Genomic DNA, 25,957 nt, shown 5'->3' with positions numbered 1-25,957 from the left:
ACAGGTGTCCTTCCTGGTTTCAAATACAGAGCCAGCGTTATTGCTGGACGACAGACTCGAGCTTTAAGCTGAGAAATTCTTGTTGAATGAATGAGGATGTTTTGTTTTTGTCGCAGTGTGTGTGTGTTTTCTGAAAGACACATTTAAACCCAATTGTAAAGGTGAGAATAAGAGACAGAGGGAGGAGGATGATGGCACTCCTCTTCCTCCCGCTCTCTCTCTCTCCCTCTCTCTGCATTGTGAATCAGCATCTTTTCCTCCTTTCACCGTTTCCCTGTCTCTGCAGCTTGGCCACCAGCCGAGCGTCAGACTATCAGCGAGAGACAGAGAGGAAGAGAGGGATAGAAAGGTAGGATGTGTGGCATGTAGTGGCATCAGAAGCCAGATGTGACCTGAGCTTTCAGACAGCAGTGATGATGAGAGGAGGGAAAACAGGGTGGAAAGACAGAGCGGGAGGCTGAAATCAGAGAAGAAGGAGGAGAGCTAAAGACGGGCCGGAGGACTCCTCTGTATGATGAGACAGTGAAGCAGTAGAGGAAGTGGCAGGAAATTCAGGAAGCGATGATGGGTCTGGTATCGTTTGTGGCTCATGTGACCATGATGTCACTGAGGCTCCGCCCTCTCTCTCCCTGTGACATCACGCAGAGCTCCAAGGCCGTGTCCGAGACACCCGCCATAGCAACCGTATCTGAGGATGAGGACGAAGACGAGGCCGAGCCCCCGCCGGTGATCGCCCCCCGACCGGAGCACACCAAATCAGTAAGAACACAAACGCTGTCGCCTTTCTGCCACTGCACATACGAGCTTAACACACACACACGTCAGGTATTCATATCTTATGGGGACATCTCATTGACATAATGTTTTCTCTAGCTGCTTACCGCAACCCTAACCATCAAAAACGAATGTTAAACCCTAACCCTTACCCTAAACCTAACCATAACCCAATTGTAACCCTGACACTAAAACCACATTTTGAGTCTCAAAAATGCCTTCAAACCCATGGGGACCTGGATTTTGTTGGTCCACACAACTATAGTAAACTTCCAATTTTTGGCATCAAAGACAATGACAGATTTTTACTGTCACTGTTGTTGTCAGGCAACATTGTTTCATCTCATCCTACACACCTACACACACACACACACACACACACACACACACACATTGTTGCTTCTCACTCAGACAGTTTGCGGTTGAGAGGCTGTTTCCACGGCGCCACTGCAGTTTCCTCGGTGATGAGTCTCATGCACCTGACTCTCACCATCTCTCTCTCTCTCTCTCTCTCTCACACACACACACACACACACACACACACACACACACACACACACACACTGCTGTGTTGTGTGTTTGCCTCAGTTAAACTCATTACTTTTACTTTAGATTCACTCTCCAGTGTTTTTATGGCTTACAGAAAATCAGCCTTTATTTAAACTGTGTCTCACTGATGTCCACGTCCATGTTCCAGAGGCCTGTGGACAAAAAGAGATGAACAGATAACAAAAGCTGTTTTAATGTCTTTCAGCTTCGTCTTTAAACGTCTATTTGGCACCACAGATAAAAACAGGAGTGACTTTTTTCATCTTTCAGATTTACACTCGCTCAGTGATCGAGCCCCTCCCTCCTCCTCCCACGAAAGATGCTGCGACCTCACCCATCTCTCCACCGACCGCCGCGGCCGCCGCCGTCACCCCCGCCCAACCTGCAGAAGCAGCTCCCAGCAGCCCTCCCAGTGCTAGCCCCGCCCCTGGTCCTTCCTTGCCCCACCCACAGGACAAAGCCAGGAAGAAGAAGATGTCTGACGAGGAGATCCTGGAGAAGCTACGTAAGGCTCATTCAGACACTCGGAGCACGCTAACACGACAAATCTGACCCCGGTAACGGTTACTGTGCTGAGGTGGAGATTCAGCCCTGACTGACGGAGCTGTGCTGAGATTTGGGCAACAGCTGTAACTCCACACAGTAATGGCTGTGAGGGCTCATGGCTCACACCTGCTAGCAAAGTTATTTTTATTGATTATTTTTAGATTTGAATTTTCTGTTCAGTCTGGTTTCAGTTAGTTTCCAGAGTGAGATTTCATTTCAGTTTAGTTGAAAACTCTTTAGTTTTGATGAGTTTGAGAACAGAAAAGCTTTAAAAACACAGCCCACAGATAAACGTGGTGACAGCGAGTGAGCCTGCGAGCCTCTTCAGCTGCGTCCTGTTGTTTGGACTCGGCATAAGCTCCGTGTCGGTGTCACCCGCCTAGCTTTGAGGTGGCGTCAAAGATTTTGTATAAAAGAGCAGCATGCTGTTTCTGTAGCGCTTTAAAGTTGTGCCGGCAGCGCTGGATTGTTGTTTCTGGACTCAGTTTGTTGTCCCTTCGTGCTGTGAGTTAGACATAACTGTCGTTCCCTAAAAAGTTTGCTCAGACATTTATCTCCAGCACAAACTGAGGTTCAGCAATTTGTAGAAATTAATATAAAAAAGGTCATTTTCTTCATCCCGCCGTCGTACAGATGAAGAACAGAAGCTCAGACTCAAAGTGGCTGCAGAGCTTTGTCTGATCATGCTTAAAGGCATTAAGGCACTGCAGAATAATCACACGTGGTAAAATATCTGGATCGTAACTTTCAGGAATGTTGACCGGCTCAGCTGCCATTAACAGGCTTTGTCACCTTCATTAAAAGCCTCAAATATGTTTAATGTGTGTGCAGGTCGCTGACCTCTGACAGAGACAGATTACCACTCGGACAAAGGGGCAGATCCCCAGAGAGCTGGAGTCAGGCAGAGAGCCTTTTAGTGTTCTTTAATGTGTACATTAAAAAATGTTTCTACATTATGAAAATGTAGAAACATTTTTTAAATGGTTTGAATGCTTTAGAAATAAGCTGATTGAATGAAATCATAATGACGTAGGCTGCAGGTCGACAGGGAGGAAGCATAAAGAGAGAAAAGCTGCCACAGTCCTGGATGCTAATGCTGCTAGCCAGAGGTCACAGGGCGATGAGCGATGGTGACGGAGCAGCAGTGCGAGGGAAGGTCACTGCACCCTCTGACATCTGCTGTGGAGGAAAAAGGTTCCTGGTTACGGATTCACATTCAGCATTTTCCAAACAAATACGGCTCAGAGTGTCTGATGCTTCCAGCCGAGGGGAGGGGTCCTTTTTAAACATGTTCAGAGTGAGCTCGCCTGAACAGCCTGAGGTGGACTTTAACAAGTTGATCAATGAAAGTCGGTGCTGTAGATCAGACGGCAGTTTTATTAAGACATAAATGTTTGTGCATACTTTACTGTATGTGTCAGATATGGAAGCTAACAGAGGAGCGGTGTGAATCTCAGGGTGAACTCTGCAGTTAGGAAGTGCAGGCTCAGTGTGCAGGTTTGAGTCTGAGGCCTGTGGTCCTGATAATCCATCCATATTCTGATGTACCTGCTGCAGAGCGCAGAGTGTCCGTGAGCTAATTTTAGCTTCTCTTAGTCGTGACAGGACATTTCATCGCTTTATCTGCACGCGCAGCTTCCCTCAGAGAGCAGGCTTCGAGTTTATTTTGGGCTCGTCTCTCTGCTGATTTCAGCAAACTGATTCTTATTTTCACGTTTAACATCATTTATGAGTACGACATCAGCGTAGCAGCATAAAAACCTCCTTTCTTCCACGTGTGTCTGTGGGCAGCTTGTTTTCTGCTTCATTTGCTCAGACTTTCCATCGCCATGAAAGATTTTGCTTTTTGCTGTGCTTGAAGGGCTGCAGTCTGTGAAGCAAAGTGAAAGAACTTATATAACATTATCACTTCTTGCTAACTAAAATATCCGCCTGCGCTCGCTCGCTGTTCCTGTGAAAAACGTTATTATGGGAAGTACAAATCTTCATATTCTGGTTCCACCGCCCCCTGCGTGACCCCACAGAGCTGTGCGGATACTAACAATAAAAGATCCCGGTCTGTTTTTTCTAGGAAGTGATCCACAGATATGAACGGATATTTGAACTTTCCTGCAGACTCGCAGATATTCTCCACTGACTCTGGCAGCTGACATGAGCCAGATGAGAGTAAGAGTCAAACACAGGAGATTTTATTCTATTTTTTACTTGATTTAAAGGTTTTTAGGTTTTTAGGGTCTGTGAGGTTTTTCTATTAAAAAGGAAGGTTAATAATAACTCACTGGTTTTTATCTCCTGAAGCTACGAGGACTCAAATATCCCAAATAAATATTCATTAAAACACATTTCATCGCCCCCCCCCTGTAACGCCTGTAAGTCTGAACATAATAATAGCATTAATCTGAAAGAAATCAGGTGATTCTGAGTCAGGTGGGAGGCACTGATTGATTTTTTTTGACCTGTGACCCTGATCGTAGGCTGCATCTGTCAGATTAAAATCTGAAACACTAAAATGATTCAGTGCACCGGTACAAAAGGAGAATTAATGGAGAAAATAAAAAGCTCTACCTAAATAAACCAGCACATTAAAGCATCTCATCTCTGCTCAGAAGTGTAGTACTTTAAATAATAATTATGTAATAATTATTATTTAAAGTGAGCACAGTTTTAAAGCTTTCTTCGCTGCAGTGAAATGTTTGAATGTTTGAATGTTTGAGTAAGAGCCTGTATATATTTCTTGAACCATGCCACGCGCCTGTCCAGATGTGCTCAGGTCTCCCTCTGCTGGTAAGACCAGGATACTGCTCGTCTGTCTGCCTCTTCTGATCGACAGACCTGATATCCTCTGTCCCGCCCCCAGTTGTCCAATCCTCACGTCTGATTGGCTGTCCTATCTTTCCATCATTTCCTAAAAGAGTGACTTAAAGTTTTGTCCTGTAATTCTGAACTGCAGGCAGAGCTTCTCTTTGTTTCTGTCTCTTCCATCCTGACTTTACAGTTCTGACCTTTCTCACGTCCTGTTTTATCTCTGACCCGCCCATCGCTCGTTACTGCTCTCCACCTCTCTTCTCTCTGCTCTTCCTCCCAGTCAGCATGCTGCATCGACCTCAGTGTGATGAACGTAGAGTAGAACTAGGATGGATAGAAAGACACGCGACTCTTCTATCCATCCAAATTCAGCGATTCTGTAAATCCGCATATAAAAATATTTCAGCTCTCAGTGAGGGCCTGATTTTTATTTTTATTTATTATCATTTGTTTTCCTGCAGATCCTTAAAGCTGCTGTGATAAAAGATTTTTCTCTTCTTTCTTTGTCCTTCCTCTAACTCAGGGACGATCGTCAGTGTGGGCGACCCCAAGAAGAAATATACACGATTTGAGAAGATCGGACAGGGGTGAGTCCAAAATCTGCCATCTGTGTTCGAAACATGAATCTTAGCATGTACACAATAAATATTCATACAGTACAATCTGTACGTGATGGTGTTGAATGACTACAAACTGAACCTAAATGATGGATGTTCCCCTGTGGTTTTGGACTCCATTGGTCTTAATATTAACGCTTTGTCGGCCGCCATGTTGGATTTCTGGAGCAGGAGGTGACCATTGCTGTGTCCCAATTCCGAGGCCGCATCCTTCGGAGGCCGAATTTGAAGGCCGATTACGTTACAGCCAAGCGATGAAGGCTGTCCCAATTTGAAGACACCGACAAATGCGTCCTTCATTTCCCCAGATTTGAAGGACAGGTCGGGCGTATCCTTCGTGGTCCAACCAACCCAGAATTCATAGCGCAGCCCAGCCAATTCCAGTTCCCAACAATGGCGGCAGCTATTTAGTTTTAATATGACTCTATCTGGGTCACAAAATAAACTCTTAAGATATTTTCAGGCGAGAATGTAGCTGTGTAAACTTCAAATATCATATAATTGCAAAAGCGCTCCGACATTTTCGGAGACGTCTGTTACCCATCAGCTCGATAGCTGACCGGGGTTCAAGGCTCACTAGAGCCGGCGAGAACACCGGACTCCCGGCTTCATCGTTTTCAGACCCCTACGATCCTTCGATACTCAGGTGAAACATGATATATAAGTCACTTAGATACACACAGCTGAATAAATGCTGCTTCTGTGCTTTAAGTCACCAAACTTCATCACAGTGAGTCGCTGATGATGTGGAAACCAGGCCGGCTCCAAAACAAAAAGCAAAACAACCAAATGTTTCACTTTAAAACGTAAAACGATTATTTGCTATTTTTCCATCGTTGTTTCTCTTGTTGCACTTCAGCTTCCTTTGGTGAAACATCTGTGTCTTCATTATTTTAAAATGTCACTAAAGCAGATTCAGAAGGTATAAATGTAAAGTAATATTAACTGCCGATGGACGTTTGTGATTTAAAGACTACATTTAAAGGTCATAAAAGGCAGCAGAGGCTCAGCTGTAATGTTTGAAAGCTGCGGTTTTAACAAAGAAAAAACTTTCCCGCCGTCATAAAGAAGATAAAAAAAAAGGATTTATGACCTTTATGAGCTGATCCAGTCCTGCTGTGTGATGTTTAACTGAGGATCTCTGCTGTCTGTTTCAGGGCGTCTGGGACGGTGTACACAGCTATCGACGTCGCCACAGGACAGGAGGTACTTATTTGTCCTCAGCATGATTTTCTTCTCCTCTTCACATTTCTCCGTTCTTTCAGATACAAAGGAGATACATTATTAAAATCCTGAAAGTAGCTGCTGAGACATTTGATGTGCACAGTAAAGGTGGAAAACACGACTCAGACGTCCCACCGAAACGTCCACGTTTGGACAAGAATCGAGATAAAAGATTTCACCTCCAACTATTCGTGGCTTTACCAACATTTTATATGGAGTGTTTTCTCGCTCAGTCATAACGATATAGGGACTTACAGGATACACAGACATACATGCAGATGTTTAATGTGTAAATCAGCGCCACCTGAAGCAAACAGAAGGAAAACGAAACCACTGTGTGATGTTAATCTACACCAGGGGTGTCAAACATAAGGCCCGGGGGGCAGACAGCCCGCCAAAGACTCCAATCTGGCCCACTGAACGGAAAATGTAAAGTGGATATAAATTTTAACTTTAACCTGTAACTTTATACATTTTTATGACTTCCCCCCGGCCGTCCATACAACACCAAAGTAAATAAGTAATAAAAAAAAGATTCAATAATAACAAATCTGCACAGTGAGCTAATAAATGTATTTTTTTAATTGTACACAATTATTGCTCCCAGCCCGAAGCAGCATTTGTTCATCATGTAGAAAAACCGAGATGCAGTGTTGAAATTATACTCATTTTTTCATTTGAGAATATCTCAGGGATTAAATGTGTAGTTAAACTTCTGTACACTGACCGAAAGACGACTTTCTCTGGTCCGGCCCACTAAGATCAAAGTGAGCTGTACGTGGCTCACAGTGTAGAATGAGTTTGACCTCCCTGATCGACACACTTTGGCTTCTTTATGGTGAACAAGCAACAAAACTGCTCTTTCTATTGTTTCATCTCTCTTAAAAACAGCCTTCCACAGTAGATCTGACAGCACTGGTGCTTGTATCTGAGGACTGGACTCCTCAAAGAGAGAAGCGAGGACGTCTCAGTCAGACTGGACACCAGCTGGTCTTTAACCTGCCAGCTCTCAAGTCTGTGTGATGTCCTGTTGTCCCAGAATACAAGTAGTCCTTTTGCTGAGGCTTAAACGCCCTGAAGTCTGAAAGGCCAGTTTAAAGGAAAACCTTGATTCGTTCCTCAGACGGAGTCTCAGACTAAACTAAACTAACAGCGTGACGTTAAAAACTCAGCAGGAAGTTTGAAGAACGTGTCGATTGGTGCAGACTTTAATCAGATGAGATGAAGTGAAGAAGAGGAAGGGAGAAGTGATCATATGGAGTTTGCACTGGGATGATATAAACACCCGTTAGTGGATTTAGTCTGGCTTCATTTACCGAGACTTCCAGGTTGATTTTAACCCTCAGCTCGCTCGTCTGTCGGAATAATCCTCCTCAGCTTCGCTCTCTGAGGATCAGTCTGTGTGCTCGCGTTTAAATGTCTGCCACGAGCCTTTCACTACCTTCAGATTTAAATACTTCCCCGCCTCGCGGCCTTTTCTCTGTCTGTCTGTCATCCTCTTGCATTATACCTCATACACAGACTTCTCCTTATAATAATTCTTCCCTCTCTCTATTATTTTTCTCCCTAAAGGTTGCCATCAAACAGATGAACCTGCAGCAGCAGCCGAAAAAGGAGCTGATCATCAACGAGATTCTGGTGATGAGGGAAAACAAGAACCCAAACATAGTCAACTACCTGGACAGGTGAGGCACGCCATCACGCGTCACCACGCTGAGGGAAAACGTCACGGTTTAAAATTCCAGTTTTAATCTTTTACATTGTTTCACATTTTCACAACACCTGATTTAGAGCTTTGCAACAGTTTGTGGTGTCAGTGTTAACCTCATCATTGCACTTAAGTAATTAAAAAAAATTAAAATAGAAAAAAAGAAAACACAAAACTATTATAATAGACGTGCAACTACTCCACAATAAAATTCACCTGTCAAGGGAACTTCCTGGACACCTCCAGGAGGTGTTTCCTCAGGGACAGAGCAGCTAAAGGATGAGATGTTTGCATGTCACCACATATTTAACATGTTTAAATGTTATTGGGTGGGTGTTGCCCTGTACGAGCGGAGCCTCACAGGCTGGTAAGCATGGAGCGTTTCAGGCACTTCCTGTTTCCTGTTCAGAAAGATTAAAGCTGACAGATGAGACTTTCTAGAAGCTGCAGCTGAGCTGGTGATTATTTTGTTGGGTTTTTATTTCCTGTCTTCTCTTAATGGAGTCCAGCGACCAATCAAGTGCTTTTTTACTAAAAACAAAAAACATGCATGCTTTAATTTCTGTTTTTTTAATGGAATGATGTGTTTAGCTTTTCTTGTTTTGTAAAAAGAGCCGGTGTGACTGGACCTCTGTTGTCGATGTCTGCTGGGTAACTGCTGCATGAATCACTGCAGCACATTATCTCTCTCTGTCTCACCAATGCAAAATCTGTGTAGATTTCAACAGGGGCAACGTAAACCCCCCTCATCCTCGTATGAACTACACAGATTCATCACTAACACTTTGAGTTTTCGTCTCTCTTTCATTTTTCTGTTCTTCTCCTGGATTAAAAAGTTGCTTTTTAATCATTTTTTCTTCTCTTGATAAAAGAAGTCGTTTCAGAGCCATTTTGAATGATTTACTCCGTAGTGGGCAGGGGAGGTTCCCACCGTTGAGTGCCACCCAAAAACCTGATTGTTCCTCACATGTTGATTCCTTACCTACATACTGTGTGCAAACAAATATTAACATGCGAGTTTCCTAAACGTTCCCTTTAAACGCGGAGAACAAATCAGAGGCTCCAGATGTTTCTGGACAAATGATACACAGCAGGCGTCACCACGGAAACTCCAGCTCAGCTGACAAATGTTCAGACTGAAACGACTTGAGAGGTTACCCGGTTTGGGGCTGCTGTTGCCATGGTAACCCAGTGGACATGTGTCTGTGAGCGTGGTGTCTGGTTACCGTAGTTACCTGTCTGCCTCAAGAGACAGTAAAAAAATGCGCGAGACTGGTGATAATGCTGCCATCCCCATGGAAACAACATTCTCTGTGACACTGATTTACTGTGTGTGTTTTTTAGACTGCTATCATAGAGCACTGTTGTTTTCAGTGACGAGGGAGGAGGAGAGCCCCAGGTTGGGTATTAAAGGCAGGACAGTTACATTTTACAGGGAGCCGAGCGGTTTGCGCTGTTTGAGGATTTTAGTCACGCTTCCACACAGACCATAAGGGAAACTGCAGAGAGCACAAAAGTATTTGTGAGTCGTTTCTCAGCAGTGCACACACAGAGCAACATAAATCAACTGATTTACCTTTAGCTGCGTCTCAGTGATCAGATGTGTGACGCGTTTCCTCAAAAACAAACACAGTTTAAACCTGCTGACACTGTTTGGTGCTGCTTATCATTCCTGCTTGTTTTTGGCCTGCTGTCATTGATACAACAGTTAGAGCATTGTTACTGAACCATGCAGAGAACTTTTCACTCTCATCGATACATTGTTTGCCGTAATTTGGTAAATCTGATGCTAAAACTTGTTTTAAAGTTATCGTGTTACCAAATGAATTAAATATTAATAATTATTCCTAAAACTTTAAGTTTAATGTATCAAAGAAACTGCTGTGTTTGTGGTTACCGCCTTCCCAGATCTAAATGTCTTTGACTTTGTGCTATTAAAAATGAAAGCTGAGGACTCGACCTCAACGTTTTATAGATTAATCGATTGAAAAGAAAACAATCAAGAAAGGCGGTTATTAAAATGATTAATTTGCATCTATGCCAACAAAACTTCAACAGTGAAAAGGTTTAAGGCCAAAGTTCCAAATTACTCAAGCCAAAACAGTTTACAGATTTTCTGACATTTGCATCTTTTTCTTAGCAGAACAGCAAAAAAACAAAAAATGTTTCTTGTGTTTAACTTTTTTCATGGTTGCAGAAAAAGACGTCACAAGTTCTTAAGCTCAGTTTCCAATAAAATGTCTTAATTTCAATAGTTACCTGGTGGGTGATGAGCTCTGGGTGGTGATGGAGTACCTGGCCGGAGGCTCGCTGACTGATGTCGTAACAGAAACGTGCATGGATGAAGCCCAGATTGCTGCTGTGTGCAGAGAGGTAAAAACAGCTCTCACTCTGAGATCTCCGTGCTGTCTCTCGCGAGCTCCTAGTGACAGAAAAGCAACACATCTCTACTTCTGGGGGAAAAAAAATGTTTTCTTTTGTTTGTTTTGTTTGTTTTTCCCACAATATTTAACGTAACGAGCTCAAATTTAACCTCGAGCAAAATTCCTGAAGTGACTCTGTTCTGCTTTTCCTCATTTTATATCAGCCCGGTCTCAAAGATAAATATTATCTACTCATCAAATTGTAATTTGTTTGTGTTCATCACTAATGAATTTGCACTGGAGTTATCTTTCAACAAAATAATCAAATTATTAACTTTTCCAGTTTAACCCATCTTTTTCTATACCCAACCCAGCTGCGTTTAACTTTGAAACCTAACCAAGTTATTACTTATGAAAATGAGCATCCCAATGAAAATAATACAAATCAAGTGTAAAAAATCTAAATTGGACAACAAAATGATTTCAAACCCTCCAACCTCCCTCCTAACCTCAAATGTGGACCTTTTCAACCTTTAAAAGTAAAAAATAACAACTTTGTTTACATGTGCATGAATCGTTGTGAGAGGGGGCAGACAAATGATCATGTGACTGTTTCACAAACTGCCCTGAGATCCATGTTTCCTGTTCCTGTGATGGTGTTAAACACGGCGTAGTTCAAAAACAAAGTCTATGTTCAGGCTCCAGATAAACACTCAATTTTAGACAGTTTTTTTTATTGTTGGCTCTGTATGATGTCATGAAAGTGGATATCTCAATATGATATTCTCAGACTTCACTGCCTGTGAAGCCCCGCCCCCTGGTTTTTCAGTTTGTGAGGAGCAGCCAGTCAGAAGAGGGGGAGGAGCTTAAACAGTTTGTTTCAGTTTGAGGTTGACAACAAGGTTCGAGGTCATGCAATAAAAATATGAAGCTGGATATTTGCTCTTTCCTGTGAATCTCAGATTATCTTCAGTTACAGTGTCAGTTTCTCCATTTTATTCTGACGTGTTTCTTTTAATATATATATTTTACATGCTAAATTTATAGTTTTCTGTTTTTTCAGTGTCTCCAGGCGTTGGAGTTCCTGCACTCAAACCAGGTCATCCATCGAGACATCAAGAGCGACAACATCCTGCTGGGCATGGACGGCTCCGTCAAGCTCAGTCAGTCCACAAAATCTTACAGTCAACTCTTAACTCGCTGTTTTTGCTTTGCAGTTGTTACCGATACTGTTTTTAAATTACCCACTGCCAATTTTAAATGAACGTTTCACCACCAGGGGGCAGGTGTGGTGGGATGTTACTGGATGTGTGCTGCTTTTAGCCCGACCTTAAAACCTACATTTCCTCTAGAGGCGTTTTCTTTTCCCATCATCATCATCATCATCATCTACCGAGCACTGCTTTCCATTAATGTTTTTTCAGTTTTTCCATCGACTGACTCTGTCTGCTCTCCTGCTCTCAGCTGACTTCGGATTCTGCGCTCAGATCACTCCTGAGCAGAGTAAACGCAGCACCATGGTCGGCACGCCGTACTGGATGGCTCCGGAGGTCGTGACCCGTAAAGCTTACGGTCCCAAAGTGGACATCTGGTCTCTGGGCATCATGGCGATAGAGATGGTGGAGGGAGAGCCGCCGTACCTGAACGAGAATCCGCTCAGGGTGAGTTCTGAGGGGGAGGCTCTTTGAAAAAGGTTTGAAAAGGGGAACAAAGGCCAAGATCACTTCAGCAACTCAAAATTAGCACAACAGCTGCAGTTGTGTGTTACGGCGCACTGCTTAGTCAGAGCAGCCGCTTTCCCTACTTCACAACTGGAGGGAAATCCCTCCACTCCATGCATGACTTAAGTCCAGACGCAGATATGGATCCAGGTTAGTTTGTGATATTTTCTCGAGAACGCTGAGATGATTTTAATTTAATAGTTTGTTTTTTTTTGGTAGACAAAACTTTAGATGCCCAGTTTGCCCAGCTGTAACCACCCCAGGCTCTCTCCAGTATCTTATCAGATCCTGGAGAAGAGAGAAGAAGACACACATCCTCAGATTTATGAGAGAAAAGACTTTTGGGATCACGACTCTCTGTTTTTCAGACACATTGTATCAAAGTCTATGATTTATCTTTAAAAAGCCTCCTTACACATACAGGTGTTGGAAAATGAGGCAGATTTATCTTTCTGTGTATTCAGGTCAGCACAGTGCACGTGATCATACAGTACTCTGCAAAATGTTTAGGCGGGTGAGGAAAACTTGTGTAAACAAAGAATGCTTTCAAAAAAATCATTTATTTTCATCATTCAACAAAATGTTGACAGTCAGTTTTTGAAGGAACTCGGCTGGTAGGTTGTTCCAAACATCTTGGACAACTAACCACAGATCATCTGTGGACGCAGGCTTCCTCACATCCTTCTGTCTCTTCACGTAATCACAGACACACTCGATGATGTGCTGTGGGCTCTGTGGGGGCCGTACCATCACTTCCACTACTTCTTGTTCTTCTTTACCCTGAAGATGGTTCTTAATGACTTTGGCTGTGTGTTTGGGGTTGTTGTCCTGCTGCAGAATATATTTGTGGCCAATAAACAATCATTTATATTTTTGAGAGCATTCTTTGTTTACAGCATTTTTCCACACCTGCCTGAAACTTTTGCACAGTCCTGTATTTCTTCTGTATTTCTTAAGACACCACTGGATGGCACCAATCCTTCATTCTGTGACTCTGAGTTTGCCTCGTGGGGATGAAGACAGACATGTTGCTTGTGTGTGTTTCACGTGTTAGGCGCTGTATCTCATAGCAACCAACGGGACGCCGGAGCTGCAGAACCCGGAGAAGCTGTCGACGATATTCAGAGACTTCCTGAACCGATGTCTGGAAATGGACGTGGAGAAGAGAGGCTCGGCTAAAGAGCTGCTGCAGGTGCGTGTGTGTGTGTGTGTGTGTGTGTGTGTACATGTTTATATGTCTTTCTGAGGCCAGAAAATTGGCATGCTACCATACTTGTGAGAACCAACAGTCACTTGTGAGGACACACTCACCGGTCAGGGTTAGGATTAGGCATTCATTTTTGATGGTTAGAGTAAGCAGCTGGGAGAGCATTATGTCAATGAGATGTCCTCACTAAGATATGAAAACGAGTGTATTTGTTTATGTAAACATAACAAACAACAAAATCCTGGATGTTAAATGTCAAACATAAATCCAGATTCATTATCGCTCTGAATTTGTGTTGGAACGTTTTCTTTTTAGTTCCTCGCTGTTTCGATCGTTTGTGTTTATTGACAGAAAAAAGCTTTTAATGAAACTCTTTGGTTTCAGTTTCTCTGGGAGAAAAATGTACAGTTAGAGCTTAAATACAAATAAAAAAAAAATTGATAGTAAATGTAAAATGTAAGATTTAACATAATTTGCTATTAAATAAAAAAAAGTTCATAAATGATTTGAGTTGGTTTTGTGATGTTAAAGTGTGGATCTGTGCATCATTAATCTGACAGGCCGAGGAAGGAAACACTGATGTCTGGTTTGTGTCACTGTTCAGTGAACAGACAGCAGCGACGCTCACTCGATCTCGACATCCTTTAACCCCTAAACCTCCAAGATTGTTTCAAACATTTACCTGATAAAACATCCACAGATTTATCGAATAACAGCGACAAAGCTGAAAGGTCAACATGAGCCTTGTGTGGATCCTGGACTCTGCCAGGTTAGACTAACACAATATTTCATTATTAAAACTTCCTGAAAACAGAAAGAGCTGCACAAAGCTGACCGGATAGGTTAGAGAAGGAGTCGCAGAAAAGCACAAAGAAAGCTGGAAACGGGGGGATTCAGGGCCAGGCGGGCAGGAGCAGACAGGATCGATCCTTTGATTAACCATCCCAGCCCTCAGTGACTGAATACAGTTTGTTTCATGGAGATTAGACAGAGGACATATAACCTGTAACTTTAACACCAAACAGTCATAAACATTTAATATGCAACACCGTGAAGGGCGAAGCATTAAAACACACCGACTGAGGAATGAGAAACATTGGAAAACACAATAACTGTAACGATGAGACACGCGAGAAACTAGAACCAAAACTACCTGAAAGACAGAAAGAACACGTTAAACAGGAAATGAAACGACATCCATTAAACAGTGAGTCAGTCACACGGAGGACATCGAACTGCACTGCTGAGATTTGATGCAACAGAAATGACGCACTGTTACGTTCCCCCCGAAAGGGTCTAGGCATGTGAGTGAGAGGACCAGTAACAAATGAGTCCAGAACAGAATGAAAGGAAAACAGACCAGTGTTTTCAGTAAATAAAATAGTCTTTATTATAGATCATCTTAACATAAAGAGCCGGCGACGCCGTTTTACCAATAACACTTGGAAAAAGAGAAAAAGGGTTGCAACAACAAAGAACACAACAACAAAACAAAAACTCCACACCACGAGGAGGTACTTCCAGGGGCCCACAAGCTCACCCTGTCACTAACAGCAGCTGGCTTTGCTGCTGCCAAGGCTCACAAGCCCACACTACTCACGCAAAGCAGCTATGCTGTTTCCACAACTCCACACTTTGAGCAGGTTAACCACACACAACGCAGAGACACCAGAGAACACCCCACACCCTGCTCACAGCTCATCCCCAGCTTATATGACCTCCGAGAGGTGATTGCTGACTGGGCCCAGGTGGTAAATGAGTCCAATGAGCAGCAGCTGTGTCCTGGGGAGAGAGAAGAGCAAGAGAGAGACGGGGGGTGGAGCAAAAGAGGAGGAGGCGGAGAAAAACACCACGCCCACACAAGGGCAGTATCAGGAGGCCCAGCTAGGGCCGTAACACCCCCTCCCATAATTACAAACCAGTGGTTTGTCATAGAACGTCCTACCCAGCTTTTAAACATATCACCTACCATCCACCATAATAACGGTTAGGCATACCCTGCCGAATCTGCCAAGACCTTTTTGATGGGTTGAAAACACTGCACGGGGTTGGCTCAAGTCCCTCAACATAGTGTCCCAAATGACAGCCAAATGTTTTTTGAGCCATCACATATGGAGAACCCATCAGGCAGCTAGAAGGCCTTACAGCAACACTTCTCTGACGCTTCTTCGCTAGGTCATGGCAAAAGGCATGCTGGTTAGCCAGAGGTGCAGGTTGAAATGGTTGTGTCACACACAATCTATCACACTGTAGGTCATCTGGACCCGAGAGACCGTCATCAGGTGGCAGATTACAATTAGTTGATCTCTGACAGTGACCAAATGACACCACTGAGCAATTATGCTCCAACTGTTGCCTAGGACTGGCAACTTTGTCGGTTTGTGAACCACAGTTCACTCTTTTGAAAGCAGATCGATTTTGCTTTGAGTTTGCTTTCAAACAGTGAGCAACCAGGTGGCCAGGTTTGTGGCAGAAGAAACAGAGCTTTGTTTTGGCTCTTGAAACCACGCCTGTATTGACTTTGTTAGCTGGCACACTCCTAACTCCCAAGACTGACTGTTTCTGTTTGTAGGCCCCACAATCTGCTATTAAATGGCCAGACTTTAAACAGAAAAAACACTTTCTTTTTGCCTTGGAATGGGACACAAGTACCTCACCCTTTGGGTACTGTCTAGCTGGCACATCACTAACCTTCACTAGGTCATCGCGTTGGTCGTGCTTAATGACACTGGTTTTATGGATGAGGGCAAACTCATCAGCCAGTGTTGCAGCATGCTGTAATGAGGAAACCTTCTGTTCACTGAGGTATACTGCAATCTGCTCAGAGATGCAGTTCTTAAATTCCTCCACCAGCATTAATTCACGCATCGACGCCAGGTCAGTAGCTTCGCTGGACACACACCACCGATCAAAAAGCACACTTTTCTTCCTTGCAAAATCTCGGTAGGATTGACCCTGCACCTTTTTCAGCCCCCGAAATCGCTGCTTATAAGCTTCTGGGACTAGCTCGTAAGCTAGCAGGATGGCACTTTTCAGCTTGTCATAATTCAGACTGTCCTGAGCTGACAATGAGGAACAAACTTCTTGAGCCTTACCCGCCAGCTTACATTGGAGCAAAATGGCCCACGAATCCCGTGGCCAGTGCAAGGCCGTGGCTATTCGTTCAAACGACTCGAAGTAGCTATCGACCTCAGTGTCACGGAACATCGGAACCAGACGACTGTTTTTCCCTACGTCAAACGAGGTGTCGGCCTGACGAATGGAGGCAGTCGGAGGAAGGGAAACCTGCCGGAGTTCCAGCTGTCGCAACCTCACAGCTGTCTCTGCCTCCACCTCCACCTTCATCAGCTCAACCTCCCTAGCCCTAGCCAGTTCTGCGTCCAAACGCCTAAGCTCTAGCTCCCTTTTCAGCTGGAACTCTCTCTCACACTGCTCCTTCTCCAGCTGGAGACGAGCCAGACGGACACGGAGCTTAGCATCCAGCTTCGAGCCTTCACTTGATTCAATGGAGAGGGGTTCGAAGCGAGGCACTGTCATGGGTTTGTTCTCAGGCAGCCCCTGATCAACAGGTGTCGACACCAATGGACCTACAGCTTGAGCTGGCGCCTGCAGAACGGGCTGAGACGCTGCACCACGCTCACCCTTAAACACTGCAATATCAAAGGTAGCCATTGACTCTAAAACAAAAACTACCTGAGGCTAACAATAACAACAAAGAAGCACCACCTCCAATACACAAATGAGAAACAGGCGGGAAAAGTGTGGCCACAGGTTAACCAATAAATAAAAATACCGCCAACCCTCTCCCCAGACCTGCCTACTAAAATCTTAGCCTAGTTAGCTTCTGGAGTGTACCAGGCTCGAGGCAACTTTAAAGGCTAAGCGTCAAGTGCACAAAGCACCGACAAGCCTACCCCCGACAGGGAACTAATCCCCACCCGGGATTACTCCGAAAATAACAAAGGAAAAATAAAAAATGAGTGCCCGAAGGAGGAGCTTACGCTCAGCTAGACACTCCCCTTTGCTAACTGGAGAGAGACCGCAGCAGATACAATACAACTAAACAAGCCACCGGCAAACAACTCACTAAAACTCAATTGCTGTTCCTTCCATTCATATCCCGGACGAGCCCCCACTTTGTTACGTTCCCCCCGAAAGGGTCTAGGCATGTGAGTGAGAGGACCAGTAACAAATGAGTCCAGAACAGAATGAAAGGAAAACAGACCAGTGTTTTCAGTAAATAAAATAGTCTTTATTATAGATCATCTTAACATAAAGAGCCGGCGACGCCGTTTTACCAATAACACTTGGAAAAAGAGAAAAAGGGTTGCAACAACAAAGAACACAACAACAAAACAAAAACTCCACACCACGAGGAGGTACTTCCAGGGGCCCACAAGCTCACCCTGTCACTAACAGCAGCTGGCTTTGCTGCTGCCAAGGCTCACAAGCCCACACTACTCACGCAAAGCAGCTATGCTGTTTCCACAACTCCACACTTTGAGCAGGTTAACCACACACAACGCAGAGACACCAGAGAACACCCCACACCCTGCTCACAGCTCATCCCCAGCTTATATGACCTCCGAGAGGTGATTGCTGACTGGGCCCAGGTGGTAAATGAGTCCAATGAGCAGCAGCTGTGTCCTGGGGAGAGAGAAGAGCAAGAGAGAGACGGGGGGTGGAGCAAAAGAGGAGGAGGCGGAGAAAAACACCACGCCCACACAAGGGCAGTATCAGGAGGCCCAGCTAGGGCCGTAACACGCACAAAAACAAATCAGCTTTATTGGAAATTAGTAGCAACGAATGTGCCGTGATTGGCCACCTTTAAAACATCGTATCAGACCTCAGCAGAGGAGCTGCTCTGGTCTGAGTGAGACTACAGACAGTCAATAAAGGGTCAGGGACTTATATCACACTCTAAATGAGCCCTGAGGAGTTTTTACTGCGAGCATCATTCACACACCTACCTAAGCACTTTGACTAACATGCACACACACTCACTCCGGGGTTCAGTATCTCACCCAAGGACTCACACAGGAGGATCCAGACTCAAACCACCGACCTTCCCATTGGTCGACGAGCCACGGCCGCCACTTTAAACAGAGCAGCAGAAAATAGAAATATCTCAGTAAAGTACAGGTTCCACTATTTAAATTCATACTTATTTTACAGCAGCTCTAACGGAAAAGAACAAAGAAACAAAATCAGATAATCAGATAAGAAGAACGAGCAGCCTCCAGAGAATGAACAGAAATTTGACTCTTTAATCTATAAAGTAACATTTATTATTATTATTTTCCCAGTTTGTGTATGTAAAGTTAATAGAAAGTTGAGGGTTTCCTTTTGAATATCAGAGTAATATTCAGATCTGCAGTTTTGTATTTGACTGGCATTGCTTTCCTCCTTCAGGCGTCGCTTATCTCGAAGTTAGATATCTGACAGATTCATCTGTAATTTGGCATAAAACATCCATTTAGACTTGACGCTGAGCACTTCACCTCCTTCAGAGGAGGCCCGAGCCTCACAGACAGACAGTTTGAGTGGGTGTGGAGACGAGGTGGAGGTGTGAGTGAGGAGCAACGTGAGTTGTGTAACTGCGATGAGTCAGATCTCGCAGGTCTTTGTAGTGTTTCAGGAGGAGCTCTGTTGAAGATGTAATTCAATTTAATGGATCCTCTGAGTGTGTGTGTGCAGTTACAGGTCTCGTTGTCTGAAATAAAAGTTAAAAGGTTGTTTCAGGTGTGTGTGAGCGGGCATTCATATGTTTGTGGGGACCAGAAATTGGAAATTCACCAAACTTTTGGGGACTAAAAGCCTGGTCCTCACAAGTTTGAAGACATTTGAGTGAGAGAGAGACAATTAAATAAGAGGACTTCCACAGTTACTCAGGTTTGCTCATAATAAAAAGGTTCAGTTCAGTTTTATTTATATACCATCAAGTCACAACAACAGTTGCCTCGAGGTGCTTTAGACTGTAAAGTAAAGACAGATGATGACAGGGACGGTGCTGTATTTGCGTTAAAGGCATTAAACTGATTTAAAGGGACTCACTGTAGATGAAAATAGTTAGCATGCAAAAGAAACAGCTGCTGTGACTTTATGTCCGAAGCACCCGTGTCTGTATTTATACTGGACTTCATGTGCCAGTAATCTACTAGTACTGGTCTATATGGTAAGTTTGCCATTTTTGATGGTGTCAAACTTTCCCATAATGTCTCAAGATGCTCAATAGCCAAACAGCCTGTATAATTTTAGTATTTCTATTTAACAGTTTAAGAAAATGCACCATGTTTAAAATGTACGTCAGTATTAATGAATTTCCTCTGCCTGGATCTGTGATGCAGTTTGACAGCAGTGACATCAGTGACAGTCGGCACTGTGAGGAGAATGACTTTCAAAGTGTCCTGCAGGTTTCTGATAGCAGTGAATGAAGTAAAGAACAACTAAAAACAGATTTCGAGCAGGTTACTCAACATATGTAATCCCTGTTTTAGGGTTAAGTACATATGTTAATACTTACAGAACAATCAAATGGAATAAAGGGATAAGGTTGAACCAAAGAATCTGTTTTCTCTCATTGATGCTAAATGAAAGACAAAAACTCCTGAGGGCTCCTCCAGGTATCTGATTGGTCTTTAGGCAGTGATTTTGCACCCGTTGATCTCAAACACCACCTGCTCCAGAGCAGTTACAGCTGCAGCATAACTCTGCGTGGTGATGTGATCCACCTGTCCTGCTGCACGCCCAGGGTCACACCTGAACTTGTCTCGCTAAGCCTGCAGATCCTGCTCAGCGCTGCAGGCCTGTGGTGAATGTTCTGTGCAGTGAACTGAAGTCTTTCTCTGTTTCTCTCTTCCCCTCCCTCTGTCCCCTCCTCCTCCCCGCCCCTCACTTCCTCCCTCAGCATCAGTTTCTGAAGATGGCGAAGCCGCTCTCCAGTCTGACTCCTCTCATTCTGGCGGCGAAGGAGGCGGCCAAGAACAACCGCTAGCTCTCCTTTGGCTCCTCCCTTCTGTCTCTGTGTGTCTGTCATCCCTCCTGTGAAGGCGGCGATGGCTGCTGGCTGGGTTTGTCCAACCGTTTGAACGCCTTCACTCTTTCTCTCCTTCCTTGTTTTTCTGTTTTTACCTCCTCCTTCACCCCGTCACCTTTGACCCCAAGCTTGACCTCCCTTATCCCCCACCCCCAACTCCACACTCACAGGGATGGCAAAAGGTAACATCTCCTTCTTCGACACTCCACTGGACTCAGACAGGAAGGTGGGGCCTAACTGTAATGAAGTGATGTCACTTCTGGCATCATCACCCTCTCAGCCGGCATGAACAACCACAGCATGGGAGCGAGAGCCCAAAGACTGTTTTTGTTTTTTTAATGATGTTTGTTTCTAACTGTAAACACCCCGGACCACAAACAGCCAACCAGCGCCCACTGAGTGTGTGTGTGTGTCTGTGTGTTTTAACTTCCTGTGATGCATCGGCGGATACGGCCGTACCCGTTTCATCATCTTCTAAAAGTGCATTTGTTGATTTTCATTTTATTGTTATTTTTTTTAGCGCGTGATTGTGAGTGTCACAGCGGGGGATGTTGGGTTATTACTTCTGTTGATTGTAGCGTTAAATTCTGTAGTTTCTGACACGGAGCAGACGATTTGTGGTACGTTGTCGTGTCTGCAGTGTGAGCTGTGAGTTAGAGGAGATTATTAATTATCAGGAGGAAACACTGGTGGACCCAGAGCCGTCGATGGACCCGGTTTGGACACGTTTTTCTCTGGAAGCTTTCATTTTACGCTGAGAGGAAATCATTCACAGCTGTAGGGTTCAAAATCAGGAGCAGAGTGCAGAATATGAAGTACAATCAAAAACTTCAAGGAGAAAGAAATGTAGAAATCAAAAACCTTCTTCTCAATGTCATCTGGTGCACATCTGGACAGCTGTTAGCACTGCTGCTATCCCGTTATGTCCCCTTACAGCTGTGAGGCATTACAGGTGCTGGATCTCCTCCAGTACACCAACATCTGCAGTCCTGTTAGCCTCACATGAAGGTTTTATCATCTCAAGATGTGAACCCTGGCTTTAAATATTCATATAGATATGATTGCACGACTGTAAAGGTCAGTCGACCTCTCAGTGTCTGAACCCAAACTTGAGGGTCCCACATGTAAGTGAGGCCTCGGTCACACAGGCCTAGAGACTGACTGGCGACCAACAGTCGCTAGGGAAACATTAGCATTGAGGAACCGACGAGTGCTTGCAGTGATCATTAGATAAAATTCATCACAAACAGCTACACGAGCTGCACTGAAAGCCTTCATGCGACTGCACTGGTCCATGATTCGTATGGAAGCTGCAGACTTACCAGCAAACACTCGCTGTCTCGCTAAAACTGCATACTCGCTGGAAGCGAACCTACGAGTCTCCGGGTGTCTCAGTAACCCTCTAACATATTCACTACCAGGCCAAATGCCGATCGCAGGTATTCTTTGGTCTCAAGTTTATATTTGGGTCCCGCCATCTTCCCATTGGTTGAAGTCCTGAAATGTTATCCACCGCTTACGTCATGTCGCTGCAAATCGCTGCAAATCGCTTCCAGTGTGCAGGTAGCATTAGGGGTAGTGAAGCTGTGAAGAACGATGGTTTTGCGTCACTCAGGGCCCTAGCAGACCTGCAGAAAATAAAACTCCTTTATGGTTTATAGAGCAATAAGACGGATTTAGAAGTCACATGAATCGACAGCAAAAAAGAGAAAAGGAAGCTCCTGCAACAGCTGCTCATAAGAATCCACATTTCTTATTGACACTGCTCAGGAAACAACGAGCTGCAGATGCTGGCTGAGATCAGGGGTGAGGATTGGTCGGTAGATGACCGTTTTGCACATGCTGATCTCTGAGCTCTGTGTAAGTTTCTGTGAGCTTCCTAACTGAGCACTCAGAGTTAAACCTGAAGTTATCTTGTCAGCTCTAATCCTGCTTCGACCTCTGTGCTGTTGACATCCTGTACGAGAGGAAAATCAAACTCTGTGTTTATCCATCACCAAACATGAGAAGTGGCTCCATCTGCGGCTCTGGGGCTTCGGTCTGCGGGCTCGACGCTCAGGCTGAGGGAGAGAATGTGCATGTGAACAAACTTTTTTTATACGGTACGTTAAAGATAGAGAGAAACAAAATAATGAGTTGTGGCGATGCTGAAACGTGCAGTCATGAAGGACACCTGTGTACGATACGGGAGATCATATCTTAATCCTATTTTTTAGAAGCGAGATGGTACGATGTCGTTTTCGTCCTGCCTGGACAACGAGGTGTATATTTTACAAGATGACAAAAAAATGACAGCAACAATCTGTTTTTGCCTTTGTTTACAAACTCACTGTTTTTATTTGATTGTTTTTAGCTGATCGACCATAGAAAATTAGTTGTTTTTGATTCAGATGTGAATATTTGAGTAAGTGTTTTGGAACAAAATTTTTTCTTGTTAGCAAAAAAAATTAAAAACAAAGGAGAAACTCCTGTTTCAGGTTCAGATCCTGCAAGAGCCAAAGCATCCATCAGCAGCCACGACTGTTTGCTCACACAATGAACACTTGCAATGTAAATACGCAGCAGACGTTTCCAAAACATTTATTCAAAACCGTCTCTATGATTTCATTGTTTTTATGTACTGTTAATGTACCTCTGGCCTTAAACTGTTTCAAAGATGCAGGACTGCTTTTCTATCAGAGTGACGGCAACGATCCACGGCAACATTTGAGGGATGCAGCTTGCTGTAATCTGCTGATTCTTCTCTTTGTTTTTCAGTTAATCCGTAAATTTCTCAAATATTGAAAAAGGTGAAAGCATGTTTTTCACGCTTACCCAGTTTGACATCTGTAGAAGTTTGCTATGTAACAAAAAAAGTCCAAAAGCAGCAGCGATTGATTTTCTCTAAAAAAGGTGACGATACAGTCGTCACGGAGGATATGTTTCCTAACCTGTACGCTCAGAAGTTGTGATTTTTGACTTCAATCTTTTTTTATCTAAACTTTAGTGATCAGAGGACAAGAAAACATCCTTACTAACTAGCACATATCAAAAAATACTGACATTTCCTGTCTCCAAAATATGTAACGCTGAACCTGTGATGGGTTGAATCTCTCACACGGTTAATCGATTACCAAAATAGTTGCAGGTTATTTTCTGATAGTTGCAGCATTGGCAGATGTATTAACATAGCATTCAGGGGTTTTCCTGGCTTAAAGTGAGCCTTTGTGGGACGATTAAGCACGTAAACATGACTGATCTGTAAATCGTGACGGCAAAGAATCCCGTCTCCTGTTCTTTTTGGCCATGTGATAAACAAAAGTGTTTTTTAAGCTTGAAAACATGAAACCCTTTCACAAAGAATCACAGTCCTAGTGGAAGACCAACCCTTTAACGTGGATGATAAACTCATGTTAATGATCTTTTTGAGGGCACAGATTTGGACAGTGGCTGCTGAAGTGTCATTAAGCAAGGCACCGAAGTAAACATCCAAAGCCTGTGTGAAGTGTGTTAACCACCACCGTGTATCTTTGTGTCCTGGTCTGAACCCCACCGCTGAGCTGAGCTGTTCTGTGGTTACTCTGAAGCAAAAGTGTGTTTTAAAGTGGACCTATATATATATATATGCTCACTTCAACTGCTGCAGCTTGATTCACAGTTCAGAATAATCCTTTTTTTTATGTCATACTGGGCCTCGGTGCAGCCCCTCACCCCTCGCTTTAAAGGTTCGTTTTGTAAAACTTTGTGACTGGCAAGTTGAAAACCTGTCAAAATGAACAAACTGTCAATAACATTTAGGGTGTGATGTCAAGGACAGGTGTGTGTTGTGCTGCAGTGATATCAATTTAAGGTTAAATAGGGCCGTGCTGCAGGCTTATGCAATACCACTTTGAACCACAAGATGGTGCAGCATGAAACATTTAAATCTAATTCAAGCTGCTTTTAGCTCAGCATTTGTTCAAAATTCATGTTATTGTCATATTTATGTGTACCAACTAAAAGAGAATATAGGTGTAGAAACATTAGATTAGTTAAAAGTCAGCTGTTGGGGATTCACACCCATACTAAAACGAGTTTGGAAAATGCTGCCACCTTGTGGTGAAAGTTTTTGTTAATTTTTTTTAGGGTTTTTACAAAAGTACCTTTAAAGGTCACCCTCCCTTTGAGCTAACTTTCCTCTGCCTCTCACAGAAGGAAAAAACGTCTTTTGTGTCTGAGACAACCATATTAGGAACATCCACTCTCTATGATGTCATCCAGAGCCAAGAGTAAAAAAAGAAATACTGTCTGAAACTGAGCGTTTAAAACAGTCCTGAGCTTTAAACTGAAATAAAACAGTACAGGAAATAACAGAATGAAAATCAATAAATAAAAGGAACAAAAGCTTATTTTGAAGCTGCTACCTAAATGAATCGGAGGAGAGATTTAGTTAGAGCTAAAAACTGTGTGTACAGAGTAAGTAAAATGAGGATATGCATAATAGGTCCACTTTAACTCCAGTAAAACAGAAAATGTTAAACGTCTCTACCTGTGCTGTCTGCGGGTGTACAAACACAGAATATGTGCTTGAAGTGATCCTTTAAATCTCAGTAAAATGTTTCATTACCTTTTTTAATGTTTTTCTGGTTGGTGGTCCTCATCTGTGACGTCATTACTTTGACGTACTTTGGTAAAATTCTTCATTTTACTGTAGGAGGTGACTCTGTCCTCGCAGCAGTTCAGAGGGGCGGGTTCAGACTTGGTACAGTCCAAATGAAGGTCAAATGAAGTCTTTGCTCCCCGCTGTATCAGAGCCATAATTTATCTGTTTCTCAGTCATTTTGGATTTTTTTGAAACAACTCTAAAAAAAAAAATAAAAACTACAAAAACTGAAAACCTGGTCTGTTTTTTTTTAAGCTGCTGCATGTACTGACCTGTTGTTTACACAATGTTGAGGCACAACCAGAGACTGTAGGGGGCGCTAGAACAGAAACGTATATTTTGTATTTGTAGAGCTGTATTTATTGGCAGAACAATAATAACAGCTCTATTTTTAAGTATTTAAAGGTTTCAATTGTAGCATTGTAAGGTGAGACTCCACACCACTGCATTTTGATCTCAGCTATAATGTGAGGTCACAAGGTCACTGACAGACTGCTGATTATCAGGAAAACAGATTCCATGCTAAAACAAAACTCAGCCCTCGTCGGAGATGTGATGCTGGTGACCTGGTGGATGTAGAGAGGTTAAACCAGTATTTCCCAACCACCGTGCCGTGGTACATAGGTGTGTCATGAGAAATGGTCAGGTGTTCCTTGGGAGATTATCTGGTTCCACCCGATTGGTACTCTGAGCGATTGGCAGAGTAACGGGCAGAACAATTATATCCTTTTACAACTACCTGCTCTAATTAAAGGGGTTGCCAACTGCCAGTAAAACAGAAGAAGA

The 25,957-nt window shown here is 43.6% G+C and overlaps 1 protein-coding gene across 5 annotated transcripts in view; it reads left to right on the top strand.

Annotated features, from left to right (window-relative positions):
- Window positions 1-25,405, top strand: part of pak1 (p21 protein (Cdc42/Rac)-activated kinase 1) — an 81,904-nt gene extending 56,499 nt beyond the window's left edge. For 4 of the 5 annotated variants that reach the window (XM_080888932.1, XM_080888931.1, XM_080888934.1 and 1 more), the window contains 11 exons: window positions 287-349; window positions 646-759; window positions 1,594-1,828; window positions 5,198-5,261; window positions 6,449-6,497; window positions 8,088-8,200; window positions 10,479-10,596; window positions 11,650-11,749; window positions 12,051-12,247; window positions 13,362-13,499; window positions 20,422-25,405. In XM_080888932.1, coding sequence (XP_080745058.1) covers window positions 287-349; window positions 646-759; window positions 1,594-1,828; window positions 5,198-5,261; window positions 6,449-6,497; window positions 8,088-8,200; window positions 10,479-10,596; window positions 11,650-11,749; window positions 12,051-12,247; window positions 13,362-13,499; window positions 20,422-20,508 — 1,278 coding nt within the window. In that variant the 3' untranslated portion in view covers window positions 20,509-25,405. The remainder of the gene's footprint in view (window positions 1-286; window positions 350-645; window positions 760-1,593; window positions 1,829-5,197; window positions 5,262-6,448; window positions 6,498-8,087; window positions 8,201-10,478; window positions 10,597-11,649; window positions 11,750-12,050; window positions 12,248-13,361; window positions 13,500-20,421) is intronic. The other variant, XM_080888935.1, reaches the window with a different exon arrangement.
- The last annotated feature ends 552 nt before the right edge of the window (window positions 25,406-25,957 follow it).

The sequence above is a fragment of the Rhamphochromis sp. 'chilingali' genome, assembly GCF_963969265.1.
Source record: "Rhamphochromis sp. 'chilingali' genome assembly, chromosome: 8".
Classification (NCBI taxonomy): Eukaryota; Metazoa; Chordata; class Actinopteri; order Cichliformes; family Cichlidae; genus Rhamphochromis; species Rhamphochromis sp. 'chilingali'.
Note: the sequence above shows the minus strand (reverse complement) of the source record. Positions and strands in the feature narration are given on the sequence as shown.